Genomic DNA, 27,370 nt, shown 5'->3' on the forward strand with positions numbered 1-27,370 from the left:
CACACACACACACACACACATCACAAACTCAAGTATTTTCTTAAATAAAAGTAAAACTGCTTCCTTTCCTTCCTCAATTCTCCCAAATAATCTTGCATAATGATATTACATATGCACATATATGTATAAATAATGATAGCTCAACATTATTTTATATGCTCTGCTACTTTATTTTTGTGCTTTTTTCATGAAGAAACGGTGCCCCATTAACATGAGTAATCAGTGTACTGCATGGTACAGGAGCTATTTAAATGGCAATAGCTTTGCTGCCTGTTGTGTATTTAATTCCTCCAAACACCCAAACACACTCTCTCTTTCTCTCTCAATCTTCCATTTCAATAGACTTGTAAGGGGTGGGTCCAGAGAGAAAAGGAAACTGCTCAGAGTATGTTACTCCAGGGACATGCCAGTCTCTATTTTCTCACAATGCCCCATCTCCCTCATATCCCATCTACTGATGGCCAGAAGTTATTCTTAAGGATCAGAACCCTTTTCATGGAGTGAATATTTTGCTCCCACCTCACCTCGGCACACTCATTGGCATATTGGTTCACGTCATCAACTCTCCCATCTTTAGCTACCAGGTCCACTTGGAAGTCTTCAAATTTCTTTTGCAGAACTTCTGTGCGCTCCCAGTCTTCACCTAGCTCCACTGATGTCGCTATAGCCTCCTGTAGACACATGCGTTTACTGAGTTGCCAGCAAATATTTAGGAGTTTCTGTAGGTCAAAAACTCAAAACCCCTGCTTGCATTCCCAGGATAACTCAAATGGAGATACTGGGGGAGATTGGGAGAAGCTCTCCTGGGAAAGGCCAGCAGTAGAAGTATATGTGTTAAGGTAGCACCTTGGCACAAGGGGAAGTGCTCTTTTGGGCAATTCTTTAGTGAGTTTGTGGCATTATTGGCAAGAGACCCTGAAAGTATCCTTTTGTGTTTGGAAACATGAGGGATAAATGCACCCTGTTTCTACTCAATTCAACATACTCAGTATCTGTGAAAGTATTTTGTTAGGCATTTGCTTATCTAAATCTTTAGTCCTAAGTATTAAATTATTACTTAAGTATTCAGAAAAATGAAACCATCCATCATTCCAGGCACTGAGACACAAAGGATTAGAGAGAGAGCTGTCAATACTCTAGGCCAGACCCCAGAGACAGAGCAAAAATATAGAAGTAGTTAAAAATCATGGAAGTGGAAGAGGGATGAGCTTCATTATCTTTCATTGCATGGTCTTTGTGTAAGTCATGCCTTTTTCGTATTCAGATCCATATGTTCAGACTTACTTCCACACAATGTTAACCTCCAGATACCCCTAAATTTTGGCCTCAATTTCCTCTTGTTCCAAAGAACAAAGGCCAGGAACAGACATCCTGACTTCCTTGTGAGTAGTCTGTAGTAATGTGCTATGGGGTACCTGGGATAGAGGAGTGGGAGGCCCTATGTGATTGCTATTTTAAGTTCTGTACCTTGTCTCCAATCCACTCTAAGATGTCAGCACACTCCTGTACGTACTGCTGGAACTTCAGGGCCCGCAGCAACAGGGCACCCTTCTCCAGGGTCAGCTCTAACAGCAGGTCCCACAGGCGGCGTAGTTCCTCTATATGGGCCTTTAGGAAACAGGGGCAGAACCACTCAGCCACAGACACTGTGAGCAGGGAAACACTCAGAGACTTGTGCAGAAAGAGACTGGATAAAAATTCTTCTCTCAGTTACTCATGCATTAGTTGCTCAACATATATTTAAAAGAGGAAATAGGATAGATATATGGAAATAGCTAATAAGCCAAGCCAAATGTGATCTTACATAAGAACATTTTGTAAAAATGCTTTGCAGTTTTAAAGGATGGAATAATTACAAACAATAAGATGGGAAGGAGGAAGAAAGCATGGAAAAGTGTTCATTTGAACTGAGCCTTATGGAGCAGAAAGATTTTTGACAGGTCAATAATAAGCCCAGCATGTTCTAAGAAGAGCCACAGCAATGGCAAAGGCATAGGAGAAACTTAGCATGAATTGTTTGCCAGAAAGTGTTAGAGATATAATTTTTGTAAGTTATAAGGAAATCATTGGCACCAAAGCAGTAAGAGTGTTTGGGGACTATACAGTTTGAGACTCTACAGAGGGCTTTGAATGCCAGATTAACTCAGAATTTTATGTATTAGCGGTCTTATATAACTGAAATTGCTGCCTATGTCATATCTTCAAGAATCTTATATTTTTCAACTACTCCATTGCTCTGGGAAGCATGTGGACCACATATGTCCTAGGGTTTACTACAATGTAAACCCTAAGACATATGTCTGTAGGGTTTACTACAATGGTACCATTGTACCCTATATGTCTGTAGGGTTTACTACAATGGTACCATTTGCTATAGCCCCAGTGATTCTGACAAAAATGAAGATGTTTCAAACATTTCTCAAATATTTTAATTAATGTAGATGCTGGTTACATGCAAAACTGTGCATAATACAAAAGTTAGTCCTACTATACACAAATAAACTAGTTTTGAAATTTTTCTTTTATGAGTTCTTCTTTAAAATAAGATTCTATGCTGGCTAAAATCTGTGTTCCTTGACCATATTTTGATGACAGAATGGGCTAGAATTGTTATGCTGTATATAGAAAAGTCACACCCAGTTTTAAGATATATAATGCAAATTTGTTTTCACAATTTAAAAAATACATAAACAGTAAAAAGTTCACTCACACACAAAAATACTGAATTGATGATATTAGCACCAACATTTGGAAGAGTTTATAGATTAAGTCCAGAAATAGCTGTTACATTAATAATAGGTTACAGAGTATGAATGCTTATTGAAATAGTGATGATCTTCAGTTCTAGATGTTCAGAGGAAATTTTCTGAATACATGACATTTTAGGAGTTTTTAGAAGTAATAAGAAGGGATAGTTTGGAGAGATGCAATAGTAGTCATAGGATATGGGGTATGAAAAGAAAGAGGTACTATAGCCAAAGGAAAAATATTTTGGAAAACATTCAAACGAGAGAGCATTCCTTGTTTGGAGAAGTTAAGAGACAAGGACATTGAGGTTAGAAGAAGTAATTAGAAAGAACATTGGAAGAAATTAATTGATCAGGGCAATGTGGAATAGGTTTAAGAGGGCTTGATCTTGAGCCAAATTATCCTGCAATGTTATAGGAGGAATTTTATGCCCTTTAATGACAGCTTTCATATCACAGCTCTCTTCACCCCAAGAAACACAAGGATATCCCATCGTTGTTTCTGCCTCAACCTCAAGGGAAGATAAGAGGCAGGAGTCCTGGGTACAAGCCAGTCACCTCAAGGTTTATATCTCATATAATCAGTTAAAACCCTGATAACATAATCAATAATTGGAAACTTCTTCAAGGGCCCATACACATACCTTCGTTTCTTCATGGGCAGAATGACCCATAGTAAATCGTTCTTCCCTTGTTTTTTCCAGTTCAGACATGACTCTTGATTTTGTTTGCACCTCTGCTTCAAAGGATTGATGCTTCTGATATTTCCCCTAAAGTTTAGAAATCAGAGATTTTGGCTAGTGAAGCAGAGTCTTCACGGGAAATGTTCACTCTATGTAGAGCCACTGAACACAGGTTCTCAAAAGGTCCCAGACTCAGTTAGAGGCCATAAAGAGTGTTTTCCTGTCCCTACTGGCTTTAGGAAGTTTTCAGTAAATACTATTCTGAGCTATGTTGAGCCTTATGACCTATGCCGAGCCTTATTTTAAAGGCTCAATAGACTGCCATAGGAATAAAAGGGTGTAACACACAGTGTCCTTCCTCATCAGGAAAGAGGAATAACTGATTTTTTTTCAAAGTAGAGCACAATGAGAAAGATGATAGTTATAATAACTTTTTTTAAAAAAATTGAGAGTTTTTTTTTCATGCTGTGCCTGTTCTTGTAATCTATAAATTGATCCATTCAATATAGCACATTATTTTGCTCTTGTTCTAGGTGTTTCCTGTACAAATCAATTGTTTTTGATTATGACAATGTCACATGCTATAATTTTAGGTGAACAGAAAGGGGTAGGCGCTTTCACCAAATTTCTTCTACTGAAACCTCTCCTTTGAAGTTGAGAATTATGAATAGCAATTGAGGGGAAAAAAACCCTCTGGTTAACTCATCTTTCTGAGAGGAGTGGAGAACAGGCACCACATGCTATAATTTTAGGTGATCAGAATCGGGTAGGAGCTTTCACCAAACTTCTACTGAAACCTGTCATTAGAACTTGAGACCCATGAATAACATTTTAGGAAATACTTAGGAGCCATGAATAGCAATTGAGTTAACCAGGTTAACTAAAATCTAATTTATCTTTCTGAGAAGAGTGGAGAACAGTTGCTTCAGAAGCATTGATGACTCTTCACCCTATTTCCCTTCTTAATGTCCAAATTATCAAAAATCACATGGTTTGTCAGAAATTTCTTGATTTAGCAGTTGCTGTTTTGCCTGTAGATCAATTTTGGATGAGTATTATAACCATCAAATTCTATATAGAATAAATCTCCTTTGCAAATAACATCCGATGTTTATGAAGTTGAAGACATGGACTATTTAGAGGCAGAATTACTGTTTCTAACAGATAGCCTAATTTTTCTGTTACATCACTTCCACTACAGTTAACCAGATATACACTTACATTACCATAATGTTTGTGCTGGATCTGAAAAAAAAATGATGTAATTTTTTACTTTTGGCATTAATGAATGCTTCACCATGAAAATATGTAAAGTATCCTATGCCCTTATCAATAAACAATATCCTTGGTTAATGATTTTTAAAATGTATATTCTGAATAGAAGTTCATTGTAATAAACTCTTCTGTGCTTTCAATAACTGAAAAGCTGCCGCTTTTTGTTTGATTCTTATTTTCTCAGTCTCATTTCTCCAACTTCATAAGAGAAAATGCACTTTTAGATTTTCTCTTAATTCAATTCTTTAACTTCCCACTCCACTGACTTATTTTTGTTTCTAAATGGAATCTAATTGTACCCACACATACCCATTAACATTAATATAAAGAAAAACCTATTTCCTTCTCTAGAGATCTTAGGGTCTGCTCTGGGGCAATCAAGAGAAGTGAGTGACCTGTATATTAGTTGGGTCTCCATAGCTCTCATCATTTAAAATATTGACTTTCTCCATGATCCACTTCCCCAGATCATCAGCATCTCGCTTGAAAACTTGTAAGTGATAGGAATCCTCAAGCTTCTGACCCCTCTCAGCGACCCGCTCCTTGAACCTTTGATACCGAGTCAACACTTCCTGACGCCTCTCCTGGATCTCTTCTGCTGTTTCCAAAACCTTTGGCCCACTGCTCTCCACAACCTGCAAGTTAAAAATATTCTGTTAATTTCTAGTTCTCAAATACTTAACGTGTTGCCCCACTTATATGTGCCAAGGCATTTACTCATGTTGGACCTAGATTCAGATATCCTGAAGTCTATAGGGACTGGTGTTAGAAAAGCTGTAGTATATTTACGTAACTTTTAACCTGATATAGCTACTGTTTAGGTTAAAAATTCTTGATTATCCAGAAGACTCTCCCCATTTTTTATATAAATTTGTGCTAGCATTTAAGTTCTAGAGATAGAATTAAATTGAACTGATCATGCAGCAAGTTTAAGTTAGCAAAATCACAGAATTTCAGATAGATAAAAAGAAATACAATGTTATTGCTTTCAAGGGCTAAAAAGGCATTGAGAAGTGCTTATTATTTTTAACTTAATTTAGTGAATAATTAAGAATGACTTGCAATTAATTTAGTTAATGATATATGCAATAGTTTGAAAATTTTTTCTTCATACTTAAAAATAAAGCTCATATATTGTTTACTCTTTACTTGCTTTACTCACAAACACTATAAATCAAAAGTTCAGCCATCTTCTACCCAATTATCACAAATTTCAAATTATTAGCATGTCTGCAATTGATTTTTGAAATATACAACCTTTTACTCTAAAATAATATATAAGTATCCTTTTCCCAGAGAGGGAGCCAATCTGTTTGTGACAATATCCAGCAAAATCACCATAGGGTTCACCTTCATTCATCCGGATATGGATACCATTTTCCCTAGCTTACCTCAGCCAAAATGTTTAATATAGAGTTTAAATGTTAATCTCCTGTTATTCCTCCTAATTGCTACTCTGCGAATTGCCATTACTGGCATGGCTATAGAATTAGATCATTCCATGGAGACTCATGTTGTTACCAGGTGTTATTTTGCTTCAAGTTCCCTACTTATTCTCTATGGGAACAGACTTAAGTCATTACTGGGTCTTGGTGTTGCACAGACATAAGCTCAAGGTTATTGTTCACAAAAAATAGTTAAAATTAAAATTATCTACTTGTTAAAAGCAAAAGTAATGATTAATGTTCTTGGGAAAGATAGTATAGAAAGTTTAAAGGAGACACCTTTCCTAATAATATTAGTGACTAATTGCATGGAAGAGAAATATGTACTCACAGTTTCCTTTGGAAATTGCTCCATTTTTCCAAAAGGTTTAGAACCTGGCAAGATAAAATGTGTCAGAGAGAGAGAGAGAGAGAATGAGAGAAATAATTCAGATGGAACTGTCTAGTTGAATTCAAATAGAAATACAGAAACGTTAAGTATGTGGGGGAGGGGGGAACACCTCTTGCTTGGTCCTAGAATCTCACCAGCCACACACAATCAACATTATCTTTCGAAGACATATTCAGCTGAGGCAACTGCTAACTATTGCAGATACTGGGTGACTCAGCAGTTTTGGGAGGCTCTGGCTCTCAAAGTTACTCAATAAGACTTAAAAAATGAAAGTAAGGTTTTTGGATGAAAACTTAGGGGAAAAACCCCATATATTGCTGGAAATACAGTTCAACAACTTCATCCAACTCAACTGCAGATTTTTGACAGCCTTTAGGTCAATGAATTATCCTGGCTTTTTCTGTAGAGTCTTTCACAAAGTAAGATTTTATTTCTAACCTCATCAATTTGGTATTTAAAAATCTGATTTAGTTGTACCCTTAATCATTTAAATGGAAGGAACAAAAAAAGTTATACGATGTGTTCATTAATATTTTGTAAAACAAAAATTAGGATACCTTATTTGAAAACTAATGATGTCACAAAAAAGTTGAAAATATGGCTGACTTCTAATATATATGGTACAAATTATCATATTTTATGTACTAATTTTAATGGAGAACAAAAGGAGGTAGACTTTTTTCCATAGGCATAGTTATTTTAGACTAATTTACAACAGTGAAACAAACAAGGAAAAAGAAAATAGTGGGGTGCTCTTAGACCTCTCTACAAGCCAGTGGGGCTATCCATGCCATACTTCATTCCAGCATAAATACAACTTGAATAATCTAACTTCCATGATCAACAAGAGAAGATTTTGATTCTACATTTGTGGTTTCCTCTGTTCTTGGTCCTCACACAGAAAAACTGAGAGTCCTTTACATTCTCTTCTTGAAAGTCTGGATTACTTTACTTTTCCATATAGTTTCATTATATTCAAGTCAAATTTAGTAGTAAAGGCAGGAATATAATTTTAGAGACTGCACTATAACACATGCACTGAGGAATATTTGCCTGAAGTTGGGATAAGGAGAGGAAATTATTTTATCTTTAAGAGAAAACAACCAACATCTATGAAATATTTACATATTAACATGATCAATTTACATTAATTTCTAATCATTAAAAATTCTGTGAGGCAGGTATTATCATACCCATTTTTATATGAGAAAACATTTTATATGAGAAAACTAAAAAACAAAGTTTCATTCTATGGTTATTTGGTTTGAAAGTATTTAAATAGTCAAATCCATATCAATATGACTATCATGGCACTCTGCTCCTCATTTTTTTAGTCAATCTTCTCTTTATCCATCAACATTATTTATTCTGTTTCCCTGTTCCAGAATCATCTTACCAAGAATGCCAAATATGTGATAACCTTGTGACCAAAGAAATTGTATGGCCCATTGTGAATAGTGCCTTAATAAACATATGTGTGCATGTGTCTTTATAGTAATATGATTTATAATCCTTTGGGTATATACCCAGTAATGGGATGGCTGGGTCAAATGGTATTTCTGGTTCTAGACCTTTGAAGAATTGCCACACTGTCTTCCACAATGGTTGAACTAACTTACACTCCCACCAACAGTGTAAAGGCATTCCTATTTCTCCACATTGTCTCCAGCATCTGTTGTTTCCTGGCTTTTTAATGATCGCCATTCTAATTGGCATGAGATGGTATCTCATTGTGGTTTTGATTTGCATTTCTCTAATGACCGGTAATGATGAGCTTTTTTCATGTTTGCCGGCTGCATAAATGTCTTCTTTTGAGAAATGTCTATTCATATTCTTTGCTCACTTTTTGATGGGGTTATTTGTGTTTTTTTTCTTGTAAATTTGTTTAATTTCCTTGTAGATTCTGGATATTAGCCCTTTGCAACCAACCCAAGTGCCTATCAATGATAGACTGGATTAGGAACATTTGGCACATATACACCATGGAATACTAGGCAGCCATAAAAAAGGATGCGTTTACATCCTTTGCAGGGATATGGATGAAGCTGGAAACCATAATTCTCAGCAAACTATCATAAGGACAGAAAACCAAATACCACATGTTCTCACTCATAAGTGGGAGTTGAACAATGAGAACACATGGACAGAGGGAGGGGAATATCACACACTGAAGCCTCTTGGGGGGTGGGGGTGGGCTAGGGGAAGGATAGTATTAGGCGAAATACCTAATGTAGATGACAGGTTGATGGGTGCAACAAATCACCATGATATGTGTATACCTATGTAACAAACCTGCACGTTCTGCATATGTGTCCCAAAACTAAAATATAATCATAATAATAAAAAGAAAATAAAAATGCTTACTAATTCTATAATGTTTATTTTTTATAAAAGAAATAGTGTGGCCCAATCAGCAGAACTGATCATAAGGAAATAAAAATGTCTTTTCAACATATGTGTTGGAAAAATTTCATATTCACATAAAAAAAGAAATTGGACCCTTATGCTATGTACAAAAATCAATTCAAATGGGATTAAAGACTTGAATTACAACCTGAAACTGTAAAACTGCTGGAAAAAAAAAAAACAAAAGGAAAAAGCTTCATGACTTTTATCATATATAATGAGAATTATATATTTAGTATTTTATACAATTTTAAAAGGGTGGGGATAATTTGGAGGGCTGTTGTATCTGGCCATGGTTATCACCTCAGGGAGGGTTTGTACTTTACATAGTAGTTTAATCAGCACTAAACAGCTTGCCTTAGCCTCTGCTCAGGCACCAGAGCAAAGTGATCTGTTTGGTCTTGCCAGTTACTTCTTGGATATGGTACCAGAAACAAAAGCAACAAAAGCATAAATAGACAAATTGGACATCTTCTGCACAGCAAAGAAAAGAGTCAACAACAACAAAAAAGTTCACTTATGGAATGGAAGAAAATATTTGCATACATCTAACAAGGGGTTAAAATCCAAAATATACAAGGAGCTTCTTTAAATCCATAGCAAAAATGAAAATTAGAAAATAAGCAAAGGACTTGAATGAATGTTTTTCCAAAGAAGACATACAATTGGTTAACAGGTATAAGAAAAGGTGCTCAACATCACTAATTATCAGGGAAATGCAAATCAAAGCAATACTGAGATATTATCTCACATCTGTTAGGATGGCTATTCTCAAAGGAATAGAAAGATAAGTATTGCTGAAAATGTGGAGAAGTTGGAACAATTGTACACTGTTGATAGAAATGTAAAATGGTGCAGCCACTGTGGAAAACAGTGTAGCATTTCCTAAAAACTAAAAATAGAACTATCATATAATCTAGCAGTCCCGCTTCTGGGTATACATCCAAAAGAATTAAAATCAGGATTGTAAGGAGATATTTGCACTTTTGCACTTTTATGTTTATTGCAGCACTATTAACAAAAACCAAGAAATAGAAACAATGGAAATGTCTATGACTGATGAAAGTGGCATGTACATGAAATTGAAATAATTCAATCATAATATCAAATGGAATCCTGTCACATATGACAACATGAGTGAACCTTGATGAAACTATGCTGAGTGAAATAAGCCAATCACAGGAGGACAAATAACTGCAAGATACTACTTATATGAAGTATATAAAATAGTCCAACTCATAGAAACAGAGTAAATAGTGCTCATCAGAGGCTGAGGGAAGGAAAAATGGGTATTAAATAGGTATGAAGTTTTATCCATGAAAGATGATTGAGTTCCAGAGCTGTGCTGTACAACACATCACATAAATGTTAACAATACAGTATTGTACACTTCAAAATGTGTTAGGAGGATAGATCTCATGTTAAGTTTCTCAGCACATTAGAAAAAAAAGTATATAAGAATCATAGTCTTTTTTGTTGTTGTTTTTGAAATGGAGTCTCGCTCTGTTGCACAGGCTGAAGTGCAGTGGTGCAATCTCGCTTCACCACAACCTCTGCCTCCCAGGTTCAAGTGATACTCCTGACTCAGCCCCCCGGTAGCTAGGATTACAGGTGCCTGCCACCATGCCTGGCTAATTTTGTATTTTTAGTAGAGACAGGGTTTCATCATGTTGGCCAGGCTGGTTTCGAACTCCTGACCTCAGGTGATCCACCCGCCTCAGCCTCCCAAAGTGCTGGAATTACAGGCGTGAGCCACCGCACCTGGCCAGAATCAAAGTCTCTAGAGCAAAACTGCAATGTGGAAGTCCACAGGAGACATTCAGGGGAAAGTTTTGATACATAAAAACTGGTGAGTTCCTTGAGTTTTCTGTCATCGTAGGCAGCAGAGATTCATGGTAAAGTTTGCTCTGACAGTACTCTGGCATTTAATGACTTAAAATTCAGTCCCACCCTGCACTCAAAGTCCATCGAAACCAACATTGATTCTCCAGTCTCTAAGCATTGTTTATGATTATTAGCCCACGTAACAAGGCATGTCCCTGAGACAGATGGAAGGGCATGATGAAAAAGTCTTATACCTTGAGGGTTTAACACTTGGACCTCTGACTTTCTTTTTCTACTTCCACAACCTCCCGAGAATATTCATTGGTTCTGATCACATAGAGACCCTTATTTAAAAGGATTCAGGGGAAAAAAAAAAAAAAAGGATGGCAAATACCTTGGAAGTATAAAAGGAAGTACAATCTGTGAAACTGCATGCCCCAAATGCCCATCAATGATAGACTGGATAAAGAAAATGTGGCCCATACACACCATGGAATACTATGTAGCCATAAAAAAATGAGTTCATGTCCTTTGCAGGGACATGGTTGAAGCTGGAAACCATCATCCTCAGCAAACTAACAGGAACAGAAAACCAAACACTGCATGTTCTCACTCACAAGTGGGAGCTGAACAATGAGAACACATGGACACAGGGAGGGGAACATCACACACTGGGGCCTGTTGCGGGGTGAGGGGCAAGGGGAGGGAGAGCATTAGGACAAATACCTAATGCATGCGGGGCTTAAAACCTAGATGATGGGTTGATAGGTGCAGCAAACCACCATGGCACATGTATACCTATGTAACAAACCTGCATGTTTCACACATGTGTCCCATAACTTAAAGTAAAATAATAAAATAAAATAAAATAAATAAAAACTGCATGCTATGCTATATAAATTGGTGCTGAGAGGTTACAGGAGACACCAGTGTTTATTATGGACAGATTATTTAAAGAGAAAATTGGAAAAGAGTTCTATTTTTTATTAGAGAATTATGAACTTGAGTAATAAGTAAATTTTCAAATAAAGTTAAGGGTTAAATAATCTTAGAGGACTCGAAGTGAAGTGAAAGTGAATACAGTTAACTGCAAAAAGAAACCCTTTATTTTTTTAATTGTATTATCTAAATGCTCTGGCCCATTTAGAAGTCAAAACTTAGAGAGATTTTAAAATGAGAATTATATATTTAGAAATATTTTACACCAGTTTTTACAAGGGCTGGAATAATTTGGAGGGTTGTTATATTTGGCCATGGTTATCACCTCTGGGAGGGTCTGTACTTTACATGGTAGTTTAATCAGCACTGAACAACTTGCCTCAGACTCTGTTCTGGCATCAGAGCAAAGTGATCTGTTCCACCTTCTCCTAGACTCAGAAACTTTAAGAGATGCTTTAGATCCAAAAATTATAAAGTCTTCTCAGCTGGAATCACTAAAATCCATACCTGTTTTCTGTGGATCTTTTGGAGTTCAGCTTTTTCTGCGGATTACAAATAAAGACAAATATTTTAACTTAAATGTAAAACTATTTTTTTCTCATAAAAATTTTATTATTTTAAAGTTTTACTTTTTGTTCTGCAGAAATAGTTTTTGTTTTAAAATTTCTCAAATTTTGACTTATAAATGGGCTAGAACAGTAGATATCTTGTATTTATCAGATGTATATGTTGCTCATTTATAATTCTGTAATCAACAAAATAGAACTCTTTTCTTTTCCTATCTTAATCATCTCTCACTTTCTTATTTATTTTATTATTTTTCTGTTAACTTACTTGGTTTTACTGTTTTGAGTAAGAAAAATCCTAAAACCATGGTTTTCCTAAACGCAATTAACTATGTAATTGAAATTGGAAGACAGCTTAGGCCAATAGAACATACACTGCATTTGAAGGTGAATCATCTGATTTAAATTATTGTTCCAGCATTTAATGATCAGATGATTATTGGAAATTTACTTAAAATTTATTAAGCATATAATAATTACAGTAATGACTAATACCTATTCCAGAAAATCATTATATGGCTCAATTTAGGTGGAAGACTAAAAAGCATTTTGCATGTAAGTCTACATAGTAAAAGAATTATTATTGTAAACTGATTTGAATAATGTCAACCACATATATTTAAGCCTTTAAATTTATACATTTCATTTTGAAACATTCAATTTTTAAAACCAGAGGGTAAAGGACAGGGATTTGATATGGGATAATTTCTCATAAAGCTAAGTACTTATCTCTTAAAGAATAATTTTGCAATGTATCATTAGCATATCTTGCATAAAGTTGCTTCATGCTCCTGTCCACTAATAATTATCTCTGATTACAACAACCCTGAAGGGAATTATCTAAGCCTAAATTATCAGAAGCTTTACAAAACCGGCATACTTGGTCCATTCAGGGAAATATATTTAAAAAGAGCTCAATGGAAGAATATAATTTCTCATTTAGAGGCAAGTAGGAAATAAAGCCAAGTGTGGAACTAAATGTATCACTGCCTTCAAAACCATGACTAAATGACAAAGTTTAATTACTATGTTTATGGTACTAGAGTCTCAAGATATTAATGAAAGCCCCATTTTACATCTAGGTTTATGTCAGTCATACAAATCTAAGTGGATTACCTATCGTATAGCTTCATTTTACTATTAAAAATTGTCTCTATGGGCCGGGTGCTGTGACTCATGCCTGTAATCCCAGCACTTTGGGAGGCTGAAGTAGGCAGATGACTTCAGGTCAGGAGTTCAAGTCCAGCCTAGGCAACATGGTGAAACCCCTGTCCCTACTAAAAAAAAAAAAAAATGAAAAAAAAATGAAAATTAAGTGGCTGTGCGGCAAATACCTGTGATTCCAGTTACTCAAGAGACTGAGACACAAGGTTCACTTGAACCCAGGGAGGCTGAGGTTGCAGTGAATAGAGATTGTGCCACAGCACTTCGGTCTGAGGGACAGGGCAAGATTCTGTCTTTAAAAAAAAAAAAAAAAAAAAACTCTAAGTGCAAATACACTCTGCATCTTATCTTTATACATTCTCTCCCCCATCCGTGCTATTCTCTGTTGAATATGAAATAGCCTGAGTTTCCAAATTAAAAGCAGGGTCTTGAAGAGATATTTGTACACCAATGTTAACAGCAGCATTATTCACAATAACTAAACAGTGGAAACAACCCAAGTGTGCATGGATAAATGAACAGATAGACAAAATGTGGTATACAAGAGAATATTCCGTGGCCGTAAAAAGAAAACTCTGACACATGGTATGAACATAAGACTCAACATGGATGAACCTTCAAGAAATTATGGTAAGCGACATAAGCCAGTCACAAAGGGACAAATACTATATGATTATTCATATGATACTCAGAGTGGTCAAATTCAAAAAGCAGAAAGTATTATAGAAGGGTCGTTGCCAGCGGCTGAAGGGAGAAGATAATCAGGAATTATGATTTAAGGCTAAAGTTTCAGTTTTGTAAGATAAAAAGAATTCTGTAGACAGGCCGGGAGCAGTGATTCACACCTATAATTGAGCACTTTGGGAGGCCGAGGCGGGTAGATCACTTGAGGTCAGGAGTTTGAGACCAGCCTGGTGGTGAAACCCCATCTCTGCTAAACATGGTGAAACCCCATCTCTACTAAAACTACAAAAATTAGCCAGGCGTGGTGGCGAATGCCTCTAGTCCCAGCTACTCGGGAGGCTGAGGCAGGAGAATTGCTTGAATTCGGGAGGTGGAGGTTGCAGTGAGCTGAGATCACTCCATTGTACTCCAGCCTGGGCGAAAGAGCAAGAGTCCATCTCAAAAAAAAAAAAAGAAAATTCTGATGATAATAGTTGCATTACAGTGTGAATATACTAATGCCATGAAACTGTATACCTAAAAGTTTCAGGTTACGTATAATTTAACACAATTAAAAAAAATACTCTGACATACATGCACCCATAGATACCATGTGTAAATGTGGCTAAACATAGTTTTGTTAATTCTGGAAGTAAATACATAGAACTTATTAATGGTGCTACCTCTGAGAATGAGAGTTATTGTCAAAAATATTTTTAGTGTATCTTAAACTTCTAAATTCTTAAAAGAATACTGATTTTATGTATTAGGTATAATAAAAATTGATATAAAAATACTATTTTATGGACTCATGAGGAAAAAGATAGAAAAAATAACTGTTTCTATAAAAATACCTTTCTACCCAGGAATACTATAAAAGCTTACTATTAAAAAATGACATTTCTTAAAAAAATAAATAAAAGAGAAAATTGTCTGAGTTTCCTTTCCTATAATGTATAGCTTCAAGACATAAAGACTGCCTCTAATTATTCATTTATTCATTCAGCAAACTATTACCAAGAGTTTCTATGGACAAAGCATTCTGTTAAGCATTGGGAATGTGGAGATGAACAAAGTAAGATACCTTCTTTCAATTAGCATACAGATTAGACAGACATAAGATATATAAACTGTGACATAAGAAAGTATAAAAATCATGCCAAATAGAGTCCAAACAATGTGTTAAAGAAACAGAGAAATGTGTGTTTACTACTATATGAATATGCTGGAGAAGACGTCAGGGGAGAGACAATATTTTATGACTCTCGCTGGATTCAAAAAATAATAAACCAAGGACCTGTGCATAGTTTTATCCTAGTTTCTTTGAATTCTGTGGTTAGTCAACCCCTGAGGACATTTACTAAGTCCACAGAGATAATAAGAATGACTAAACATCATTTACTACCTGTACATCAAAAAAGGACACACTGAACATGTTAATGTAAATATTTGCATAAATATTCCTGGGTAATTAGGAGGTGTGAATTTGGTCTTATTTGACATGATGTGTGAATATCATTGATTGGCGCATGTGCTTTTTTATTGCTTTTTTTATCTCTGTTTTCCTCAGACTACAGATAATTGTGTTGAAGAATGGTGACAGCACTGCAAACATTAGACTGGATGAATGCAAACTTTAGACTGGACTGGTCCCAGAAAAAGGAGTACTTGGCAGAGAAGAGCAGGTACATCAGGGCTACATTTCCAAAAAAGAATAAGAAAATAGTAAGGTGGGAAGCACAGGCAGAAAATGCCTTTTGGCATACACCAGCAGAGCAGTTTCTTAAGATCACTGCAATAATCAGGACGCAAGCCAAAATCACAAGCATTACAGCTGTGATGATCTCCACAGCATACACAATATTCACAACTTTGATTAATACAACTGCGCCAGTGTCCACACACACTAGATTCAGGATAGGATCAAGGTCACAGAAAATATTCTGGATTGATTTGGACCACAAAATGGCAGTGTGGATATCCAAGCAATCTCAGGGAGCAGCGTGAAGAAGCCACAGATGCAACAACCTAGAGTCACCTGAGTGTGGTGCTGAGGTGCCACCATTGTGGGGTAGTGAAAGGGATTACAGATGGCCAGGTATCTGTCCATAGCCATGGTGGTGAGCAAGCAAACCTCAGTGATGACGAGGGAGTGAAAGAAATACATCTGCAAGAGGCAACCATCCAGGGAGATGGTCTTCTGATCATTGGCTAGGTTGAAGAGCATCTTGGGGATGGTGATGGTGGTATACCAGATCTCTAGGAAAGAGAGGACACTGATGAAGAAATACAAGGAGCTGTGCAAGCAGAAATCCAGTTCGATGGCAAAGAACACCATAAGACTGCCAATGATGGTGAACAGATAAATGAGCAGCAGAAGGATAAAAAACAAAAGCCAGCCAGGCGCGGTGACTCACGCCTGTAATCCCAGCACTTTGGGATGCTGAGGCGGATGGATCACCTGAGGTCAGGAGTTGGAGACCAACCTGGCCAACATGGTGAAACCCTGTTTCTAGTAAAAATATAAAAATTAGCTGGGCGTGGTGGCAGGCGCCTGTAATCCCAGCTACTCAGGAGGGTGAGGCAGGAGAATCACTTGAACCTGGGCGGTTGAGGTTGTAGTGAGCCGAGATCATGCCACTGCACTCCAGCCTGGGTGAAACAGCGAGACTCTGTCTCAAAAACAAAACAAAAACAAACAAACAAAAAACCCCAGCTCACCCTCCTGCAAGCAAGGAAAGCCAGTGAATACAAATTCAATCACGACTGTCTGATTCTTATTTATCATCTTCTCAGTTGTGAGGCAAAAAAGAAATGAGGATCCCGGATGTCTAGTTTAGAAAACCAATTGGATATTCAATTTATTAATTTATTACATTTTCATTAGTTTATTCAAATATTTAGCAAGTGCTCACTTTGTTCCATGTACTGTATACTACGCCAGAATGAAAAGGGCTGCTATTTTAAAAGCCAGCATTCCAAATACATAAGTTGCTGCATTTGTCCTAGCCAGCCACCCCATGAGATTCACCTACAGTAGAGGTGGCAGGGGGTGAAATGGACTCCATGAGGGTGGTTACCTTTGGTGGTTTAATGCTCTATTTTGGTCCGGTTGGCATCCTGCCAGGAGGTGGCGCTTTGCAAAGAGCATCAGCTGTGGTAGTATGGAGAGGAACTGGTAGTGGGTGGGGCCCTAGAACTCCCAAGGTTATAAGCCCTTTGCCTTCGGCTACCAGAGTGGGAATGACCATCAGGTGGGGGCAGGGCTAGGCATGTATAAGCTTAGACTCTCCCTGGGGCATCTAACTATGGCTCTGCTGAGTCATGCAGGTTGTCAGGGAAGTGGGAGAAAGCTGGCAGCCACAGGCCTCACCCAGCTCCCACACAAATGAATGACTGATCTCACTACTTCCACTGTGCCCTCACAATAGCCCCGAGTCTGTTTCCAGGTAGTGTGCAAGCAGGGCTTGAGAACTTGCCCCAGGCTACCCGCCTCTAGCTTCAAAAGAAAAGGGCTTGGTTCTTCCCCTGCGTGTGGAATCTGCACACCAGATTCAAGCCCTCCCCCAAGTTCTGACCATGAGGTTTCTCACCCCGTTCAAATTGTTACAAAGTTCAGCTGGGGATTTCTTTCTCCCTGTGGTGTTTTTTCCCCTGCTCTTGTGGCCACCCTCCCAATGGATCCCTCGTTACTTACTGGATAAGGAAAAGCCAAAGAACTATTTCAGTTTCTTCTATTTCTTAAGCCCTAATTCCCCCTGAATTATGAGATTCTGGACATCAGAGAATAAACCTTGGACCTATGTTGTTCCAACACTTAAAACACTCTCCAGCACATAGTAGATAATATACATATTATCTACCTCTAAGTTGGGATGGAAAAATTCTGATGATTCTTGGAAAATTGTGCTCCTAAATTCCGATGAGCCTTTTTTTGCCAATGGAAGTGGCCTCCCTACCCATAGTGATATCAGCCTTTCTACTTCCTTCTGAGGTCATTAACCTTGTTTTGCTGAGACAATTGCCCCTGAAGCAATTGCCATGCAAAACAATACAGATTCTCCTCAGGACCCATCGCCACTATTCCTCTTTTCTTCTAGACCTAGAGCTAGACTCAAGACCCAGGAGGTCTCCAAAGGTGAGGTATAATATGCAACTCATGAAGAAGTGTGCTACATTGTTTAAGCTCAAGTTTATACAATTAGAAATCTAGAGAACATATATGAGAATAGATAATAAGGATGTGGAAAAATAGTGGAAGGAACATAAAGTTGGATCAAGTCAAATTTATTGATATGGGCTCACTAAGCAGAGATTTTGAATTTAATGTTGCAGCTCAGGGAGTAGGAAAGAGCTCTAATAGTTTGGTTGGTTGGTTGGTTGGTTGACTGGTTGAAAGATGGCCCAAAAGATGACCCACCAAAAGCAGAGGAAATGCTTGAAATTGGACTGTTATTCTACAGATTCCACAGTGAAGGGAAGGAAGAGTATGTCTGGTATACAGGAGATTCTTTAGGATATCTTTTAGTATTTCCGTGCCCTGTGATTAAGGCCAATAAAAAATAACAATACCACAATCCAGAAAGGACTACTAATGACCAAGATCCTTGAGGAATTAATGTTTGGGTCACCATATCAGTTAAGGAACTATGACCAACTGACGTGCTTGATGAAGGCAAAGTGAATACAGAATGAGTAGTAGAAGAAGGTAGTTATAAATACTAGCTATGATAACATGATTAGTTATAAAAATGGAAACTGTAATTATAATTGCCAGGAGTGTTTCCTCCTTATTTTGTTGTGAACATGTTTATATATATACACACACACACATATACACACACATTAGCAAATGTGCTTTCTTCTCTTACTTTTATCATATAAGACACATTGCTTTATATCAATATTTAATCATTGTTAATTTTACATCATAACATTTAAGTTATGAAATATTAAGAAAAAAGTAAACATCACTCAAGGACTTTACTGACTCTTCTGATCCATTGAAACCCTAAATAGAACAAAAAAGTAAAGGAAGGGCAAATTTGTTTTTGTTTAGATGGGATATTCTTCTCCTTCTGCCTTTGGACACTGGGTGCTCCTCATTCTCAGGCCTTTAGACTTGGACCTGAGTTTATACTATCGGCTTCCCTTGTTTTCAGGCCTTCAGACTTAGGCTAAATTACGTCACCAGTTTTCCTGGTTCTCTAGCTTATTATATGCAGCAGATCATGAAGTTCTTGGTCTCCATAAGCATATGAGCCAATATTTACAACACATCTTTGTAGATAAATAGATAGACATTCTATTAGTTTGATGTCTCCAAAGAATGTTAGATAATACATCTCTCTATTTCTCAAGAATATAGCTAGAATATTAAAAAATGTAGCATGGTAGTTAAGGAAATGCTTTTGAACAAGCACAGACCTGGGTTCAAATTTTAACAGCCTCTTACTAAATGTGTATCTTTGGACAAAAGCTTAAGCCCTATAAGCTACAGTTTCCTCCCTCTTAAAGTAGTACTGATATCAATACCTATTGCAAAGAATTTCTATAAAGTAACATATGTGTATGTGTGTGTATATGACAATGTCTTAAATGTGAAGAGTGCCCAATAAGTGGAAAATTGCATTAATATTATTATCGATAAATATAATTACCATTGTGAATATACTACGGTGTATTAGTCAGGGTTCTCTAAAGGGACAGAACTAATAGGATAGATGTATTATTAAAGTGTATTGACACACTATCACAAGAAGAGGTACCACAATCGGCCGTCTGCAAGCTGAGGAGCAAGGAAACCAGTCCAAGTCCCAAAGCTGAAGAAGAACTTGGAGTCTGGTATTCGAGGGCAAGAACCATCCAACACAGGAGAAAAGTGTAGGCCAGAAGACTAAACCAGTCTAGTCTTTCCACGTTCTTCTGCCAGCTTTTATTCTGACTGCACTGGCAGCTGATTAGATTGTGGCCACCCAGATTGAGGGTGGGTCTGCCTTTCCCAGTCCACTGACTCAAATGTTAAATCTCCTTTGGCAACACCCTCACAGACACACCCAGGAACAATACTTTGATTCAATCCTTCAATCCAATCAAGTTGACACTCAGTATTAACCATCACATATGGTATTTTATTACTACTAGTAAAAATTTGATTAATAAATGCAGTGAAATTTTAGGTAAAATAAATATATTTAAAACTATCAGGAAATAAGTTAGCAGCTTCTATCCTCTCCAGGCCAGAAGGCGTATGTTTCCTTAATCCAGTGTATTCACTAAGAGCACATTTACAAGGTAACGGGAACATCAACACACGATGCATTTTTTTTCTGTTTTATTTTCTCTTGTTTTTCCCTCAGCTTGGAATATTTTTTCATTACCTGCATGCACACACACACACCACACAGAACTAGTAAAATTACTTTATGTTCATAATTTGAAATGAAGGTATGTTTAATCACAGAAGGTTTTAAGGCAGGCTAATAAAGCAATCAGATCTAAGTTGTAAGAACAGCTCAGTTTGCAGTGGGGAAAGAAGCTTGAAGTTGAGAAAGCATGCATGTAAAGCAGGTAGTGTTAGCTATATTAATTTTTAGGGATATTGATAATATTTAGGAAATGATTTCTGCAAAACTTAAAAGTGGAAAGGACAGAGAAAAAATGGTGTGACCCTTTTGTGTAATGGAGCTTTATGTGTAACAGCTCTGTAACAATATTGCACTTACAATAGCATCAATTAGTCAATAAATTAGAAAAACAATGACATTTTCATGTCATTTGAAGAAGATTAAAAATACTTGACTTAAACTCAGTGATACTTCTTGCATTTCTTTTTCCCTCTGTCCTCCTGTTCTTAAACCAAGTATCCCCTAAAGCCTTTCTTTTACCCAGACCCCCTTCACCCACAATCAACAGGTTTTCTCTGATTTTTCTTCTCTTCTGTATCCCAGCTTTTATTTGATAGCATTACCCCTTTTTATAAGATCTCTCCTTAACTTCTGTCTTTCCATTTGATTTTAAAATATCGTAAGATTTAGGAGTAAAAGTAATGAAAAGATTGTGGCAAAAAAGTGGGGAAATCACACTGATAGCTATAGGATTTGTGTTGGCAGGCTAGAGAAGGGTAAAAATTTATTAACATTTGCACAGTAATAAGCTTTATCCTATCTTAGCTGAATCATGAGCCCTGGAGAAAAATTGCTTTTTATAAAGCGTGTATGACATGAAGACTCAGCAAGAGAAAGAAGCGTCACCAAGGAAGGATAGAAATGAGTTTGGAATCCTAAAAGCCAAAGAAGACAGCCTGAAAGAGTTGTTGCCTAACACAACTGATCGATTGTCTAAAACAATCAGAGTGCAGCATGGTGGTAGGTTGGTTTATTCATTCAACAGATAGTTTTTATGTTTATTACTTAATATGTACAATGCATTTGATCACAGTGAATGCAACATCTGGGTTTTTTTATTTATCATGAAAAACTGATTATTTAATGAGTAACTTAATTAAATCACTTATTGATCAATACTTGGATACTCAATTTATAAATCTGAATCATTTTTCAACTATAGAAGCTGAAGGCACCATGGATAAAACGTAGTCTTATGAAGGATACTTTTTAAATGACCATGTCTTACAGACAAATATGTTAATTGCTTTAAAATTAAAGTAAATATTTATACAGAACATTTCAACACGATGAATTTACTACGAATAACTTGAGTGGCAGAAAGTTTAATTAATAAAATCAGATTGAAAAATATGTCTAACTGAGTAAAGATTAAATAGAAGCTATTGACTTTAGCTATTACTGAATTTTTTTTTTTTTTTTTTTTTTTTGTGAGCTTTGGGAGACCAGTTTCAATAAAAGGCTGATAGGAAAAGACAGATTGCTGAGAGCTGAAGGTGAAGAGAAACCACCAACTATACAGGATCTCAACTAAAATATCTTACTGGAGGTCCCTTGTCTTATGGAAAAAAAATACCTTAGCTTGACCTATGTGCTTTTTTATAGTTTCTTTTATTTCTTTATTCCTCAGGCTATAGATAATGGGGTTGAAGAAGGGAGACAAAACTGCAAAGGCCAGAGCAATGGCTGTATCCCAGAATAAGGAGTAGGTGGCAGAGAAGCGTAGGTACATGAGAGCCACACTGCCAAAAAAGAGCAAAAAGACTATGAGGTGAGAGACACACGTGGAAAATGCTTTGCGGCGGCCTCCAGCTGAATGAATACGTAGAATTACAGCCACAATACCAATGTAGGACATGAAGATGAGCATCACAGCTGTAATAATCTCCACTGCATGGATGACATCCACTACCTGAATCATGACGATGGCTCGTGTGTCTGTGCAGGCCAGGCGCAGCACTGGTAGGAAGTCACAGAAGATATGCTCAAGGTGATTCGAACCACAAAATGGCAGTGTAGAGATCCAGACAATCTCAGGAAGGGGTGTGATAAAGCCACAAACACAGCAACTTAAAGTCAGTTGGGTACATAGCTTGGGGGTCATGATAGTGGGATAATGAAGTGGGCTGCAGATGGCCAGGTAGCGGTCAAAGGCCATAGCTGTCAAGAGACACACCTCACTGATGCCGGTGGAATGGAAGAAATACATCTGTAGGAGACAACCATTGAAGGAAATGCTCCTCCTCTCACTAAGCAGGCTAGACAGCATCTTTGGAATTGTGGCTGTGGTATACCAAATCTCCAGGAAAGAAAGAGCACTGATAAAAATATACATGGGAGTGTGGAGGTGAGTATTCAACTGGACCACTGTGAGGATGACCAGGTTTCCAGCAACAATGAAAGCATAGATGAAAAGCAGTGGAACAAAGCAGACAACAGACTTAACCCAGGAATAAGGGAAGGCAGAGAAGATAAACTCCTGAGCGGTGGTTCGATTGGGGCTCTCCATCTCCAAGTTGGAAGTGAGAGTTTCAATTTCCAGTGCACTCAAGTCTCCAAGAGGCGTCTACTATTGGATAAAGAAATACGCTTACAAGAAGCCAGCCTCTGGATGGAGCCCTGTAATGGGGATAGAAAGGAAGACAAGGAAGAAGGACATGGTCCATATTCCATAGTTGCTTAAGACTTAAGTTGTAGTGTGGGAAAAATCCAGTCGGAAAGCACAGTCAATATTTTGGATGTGAAATTATCAAATATTGACATGCATCAGAATCACCTGGAGGGTTTGTTAAAACTCAGATTTCTGGTCCTCATACTGAGAGTTCGTTCCTAATCTGTAGTTCTGAGGTAGGGCCCAAGAATTTTCATTTCTAACAAATTTTCAGGCAATGGTGGTCCTGCTGGTCAGGGGACTATATTTTAAAACGATTTTATTTAGGTAAATATAGAATTAGACAAGGCATTGAAGGAATAACAAATAATTAAGAGGATGTTCTTTTTGATATTTACATTTTATTGATTCCCTAATAATCTCCCCACACTGTTCCAAATATTTTTTTTCAAGCTCCCACTTTACTGGATTCTTGGCATATGATTTGACCGGCATATTTTTATGATAAAGACAAAGTCATTACTGGTGAATTCTTTCAACCCTCTTTCTCTGTCTAATAACTCTCCCTCTCTTCATATGTATATTCTTAATCATAATTCAGAGAATATTTGGAGAAGAAAAGCTATGGAAATAATCGTAAGTTATTTTACTTTCTTTTATAAGATGGTCTATTCTATCTCCTTCCTTTCCTTCTCTTCTACATCCTCTCGGTAAGGAGATCTTGAAGTAATTTATGAAAACTAACTATATTAATAAATAAATGCTTAATATGGTTGTACACTTGCTCTGGTACAATTGAATGAGGGTAGTTAGAAGGAATGGCAGAGCTGCAGTGCCCTGTAGAATACAATTTCAACTGCACACGCACACATTATAGGATATTGTCCTATTAATTTATTCTCTTTTCAGAATGATTTGTTTTACTTTATTTATCTCTTCTGCAATCAAACATGCATGTTTCTTCTTATCTTGGGAGAAAATGCTGTTTCTATTCAGATTATTTCCCTCCTTTGTAACAACTGCATTATTTTTCTAATGTATAAAAGGTATTTATTCTATTCATTCTTCTTTGAATCTCTTTGAATAATTTATCCACCCTCAACTTCCCATATCTCTTTTCTTAAGGTATATCAGTGACTTTCTCATTGAAATTTAATGGCCTCCGTCTGTCTTCATTGCCACTAACTTCCGAAGGTCAATTGCCCAATGTTTGAAACTCTCTCCTTTCTTTGCCTATTTGATGCCACACTATCCTGGTTTTCCTCATTGGTTATTCAACTTTTTATATCCCAAGTGTAAACATAACCCCAAATTGTGTGATCATTTTCTCTTTTCTCTATATTTCCTTTCACACAGAAGAATCTATTGTTTCAAGATCTTATTTATTCAAGATTTTTTATCAACTTGTATTGGCCTTCTATTCTCGGTAGTTATTATGACTCCAGAATTCCTTGTTTTTGATATCTCTCATGAGCTCCACAATTTCTTCAGGACTGTCTTTCTTAGAAACCTCACCTTGAAGTTTCTAAGTAAACCCAAACATACATCCTCACCTATTATGGGCTGTTACATTGTGTCCCCTGAAAATTTGTAGGTTGAGTTTCTAACCCCCAGTTCCTCGGAATGTGACTGTACTTGGACATACAGTATTTAAAGAGGTAACAAAGTTCAAATGAGGAAATTAGGGTGGCCCTTAATTCAATAGGGTCAGTGTCCTTACAAGAAGAGTAAATTGGCTGGGCGCAGTGTCTCACGCCTGTAATCCCAGCACTTTGGGAGGCTGAGGCAGGGGGATCATGAGGTCAGGAGATCGAGATCATTCTGGCTAACACAGTGAAACCCCGTCTCTACTAAAAATACAAAAACAAAATTAGCCGGGCATGGTGGCGGGCACCTGCAGTCCCAGCTACTCGGGAGGCTGAGGCGGGAGAACAACGTGAACCCAGGAGGTGGAGGTTGCTGTGAGCCGAGATTGCACCACTGCACTCCAGGCTGGGCGACAGAGCAAGACTCTGTCAAAAAAAAAAAAAAAAAAAGAAGAAGAAGAAGAAGAGGAAATTCAGATACAGTTTCAGAGGGAGAACCATGTGAAGACTCAGTAAGAAAACAGCCACCTACAAGCCAAGAAGAGAGGAGTCAAAAGAAAGCAACCCTGCTGAAAACTCAATCTCATACTTCTAGTCTCCAGAATTGTGAGAAATTAAATTTCTGTTGTTTAAACCATTCACTGTGTAGTGCTTCTTATGGCAACCCTAGCAAACAAATACAACATCCTTACCCTCATTTCTAAACCAGTTTCTCTTGCTGACTTTTAAAATTTTTGTCCACCTAGAAAACAACTTTACTCATTTTATGTCTATTATTCCTTACACTCTAAAACCAAATTCATCAAGGTCTGCACAATTTATTTATTTTTTACTATATCACTAATATCTTTTATTTCCACTCTCTTCACCCTAATTGGATGCCTAGTCATAATGTATACACTATTGCAATGAGTTTCCAGAAGTTTCTGCATCCAGTCTTACTTTTGGCTACCCAAGCCTCCATTCTCTAAAGGTCATCTTTGTGGAGCTAGTTTCCTCTTGTGATTCTCCTCTCATATCTATACTTAAGTATCGTTTTCTCATCATTTCCTTCATCCAAATTGTCTTTTCTTTAAAAGTGAAACAACCTCAAATCCTCTAGGGTAACTCTTTCCTAATCACTGAATCAGGAAATAATAAATTCCCTTTGTTGCCTGGCATTGATAATTGTCTTGCTTTCTACATGCTTTAGGAAATGGAAATTTATTAATAACTTCCTATTTATATTAGCTATGCATGCATTTGTTAAATTGATTATATGACTAAGTCTCATCAAACTCTTATTTTTTTTACACACAAAAGTTAGCATCATCTTCCCTTAATGTGGTCCTAAAATGTATCTATTGCTATTTTCTGCAGAAAACAAAGAGACTTTGTCTTCTGTTGCTATTGAAACTGCAAATTATCTATCCAGTTTAGCAAAACTGTTATTTCAAACATGTAACATATGTTTTTCTGGTCTCTGAACATTCCTAAAAGGAATCTGTCCTTCCTCTCCTTTCCCCTCCAATTTCTGAATTTCTGCCTCCATGTTTCCTAAGTTCTATGTGTCTTTTCTAGTTTTAACATACGTGTGTGTGCGTGTGTGTGTGCTCGCGCATATACATATAGAGAGATGATGTGTGTATTATGTATATATATTCCTATAAAAATATTTTTCTTTTTAAGTGTTCTTGAGTTTTTACATACTCATCTGATTTTTCTGTAAATCTTGATGTCTCTAAAAGTAGTCACCACATCTAACTATGGCCCTCAGAACAGGGTTTTACAAATTGAATCGGCTACGAATTCAAGCAGGTGTCTTCTGAGCAGACCCAGACCTAATTCTCTAATCTTTTGAAGAGATGCAATTATGACACAGAAACGATGAGTAAGATTTTAACCAAGAAGAAACACATTCAACTTTACCTATTGAACTCTATCTCCATACAAAACTGAGTAATAGTAAGTCTAGTGCACATGTCAATGACATTAAATGACCAACAGATAACTGGAAATCTCACCTGATTACTGTAACATTTATTCCTGAGATATATCAGAAGTTAATCACAATGCTTATTTGTGGTCTTAAAGATATCCTTTGAACTTTGACCCTGTTTGAATCCCACCCATTCCCTAGGATATTTAGTAACTGAAATCTTTACACTTTGTATTAACGTGCCCTGTAATACTTTTTCCTAAGTCCTCCTCACTCAAAACCTTCCCAACAGCTATTCTGAATATGTATAGGCCTATTTGGACATCAGTTTTTACACAGTTGTGTTATTCTTCCTCTAGTTATCTCTTATTCCCCAAAATGAGTTAATTCACTGACCTTGCTGCTGTTCGGTTCTGGAGTTAAAATAAACATGGATGAAGATTATCTTTTCTACCCTGATATGGGGCATATAGAGCTACTAAGACAAACTTTCTCTGCTCTTCTGTCATATTTCTACCTTGAGTCCCTCAAGATGAATTTCCCTTATTCAGTGATATATAGATCTGACTCTTTCTGTAGAATTATTCTCTCTCTCTCATTCCCTCTCCTCTCTGTCTTTGTCTCCTTCTCTCTCTCTTTCCCTCTGTATGTGTGTATGTGGGTATCTTTTCCTAAGCATTACTAGAATGAGAAAATAGACTCTCCTGGGAATTCTACATGATGACTCAAGATTTGAGAGGGAAAC

General features: G+C 36.9%; 2 protein-coding genes across 2 annotated transcripts in view; both read right to left on the reverse strand.

Annotated features, from left to right (window-relative positions):
• Positions 1-6,711, reverse strand: part of SPTA1 (spectrin alpha, erythrocytic 1) — a 76,342-nt gene extending 69,631 nt beyond the window's left edge. Inside the window, exons 1-5 of the mRNA XM_025397152.1 lie at positions 6,482-6,711; positions 5,101-5,340; positions 3,392-3,517; positions 1,468-1,608; positions 525-671 (exon numbers count right to left, since the gene is read on the reverse strand). Of these exons, the coding sequence (XP_025252937.1) occupies positions 525-671; positions 1,468-1,608; positions 3,392-3,517; positions 5,101-5,340; positions 6,482-6,505 (678 nt within the window). The 5' untranslated portion in view covers positions 6,506-6,711. The remainder of the gene's footprint in view (positions 1-524; positions 672-1,467; positions 1,609-3,391; positions 3,518-5,100; positions 5,341-6,481) is intronic.
• Positions 6,712-21,947: 15,236 nt separating this feature from the next.
• Positions 21,948-23,056, reverse strand: LOC112612970 (olfactory receptor 6K2). The gene has a single exon (XM_025368008.1). The coding sequence runs from the start codon at positions 23,017-23,019 to the stop codon at positions 22,051-22,053; it is 969 nt and encodes a 322-aa protein (XP_025223793.1). The 5' UTR covers positions 23,020-23,056; the 3' UTR covers positions 21,948-22,050.
• Between the last annotated feature and the right edge of the window lie 4,314 nt (positions 23,057-27,370).

Source organism: Theropithecus gelada, chromosome 1, assembly GCF_003255815.1.
Source record: "Theropithecus gelada isolate Dixy chromosome 1, Tgel_1.0, whole genome shotgun sequence".
In the NCBI taxonomy this organism is placed as follows: Eukaryota; Metazoa; Chordata; class Mammalia; order Primates; family Cercopithecidae; genus Theropithecus; species Theropithecus gelada.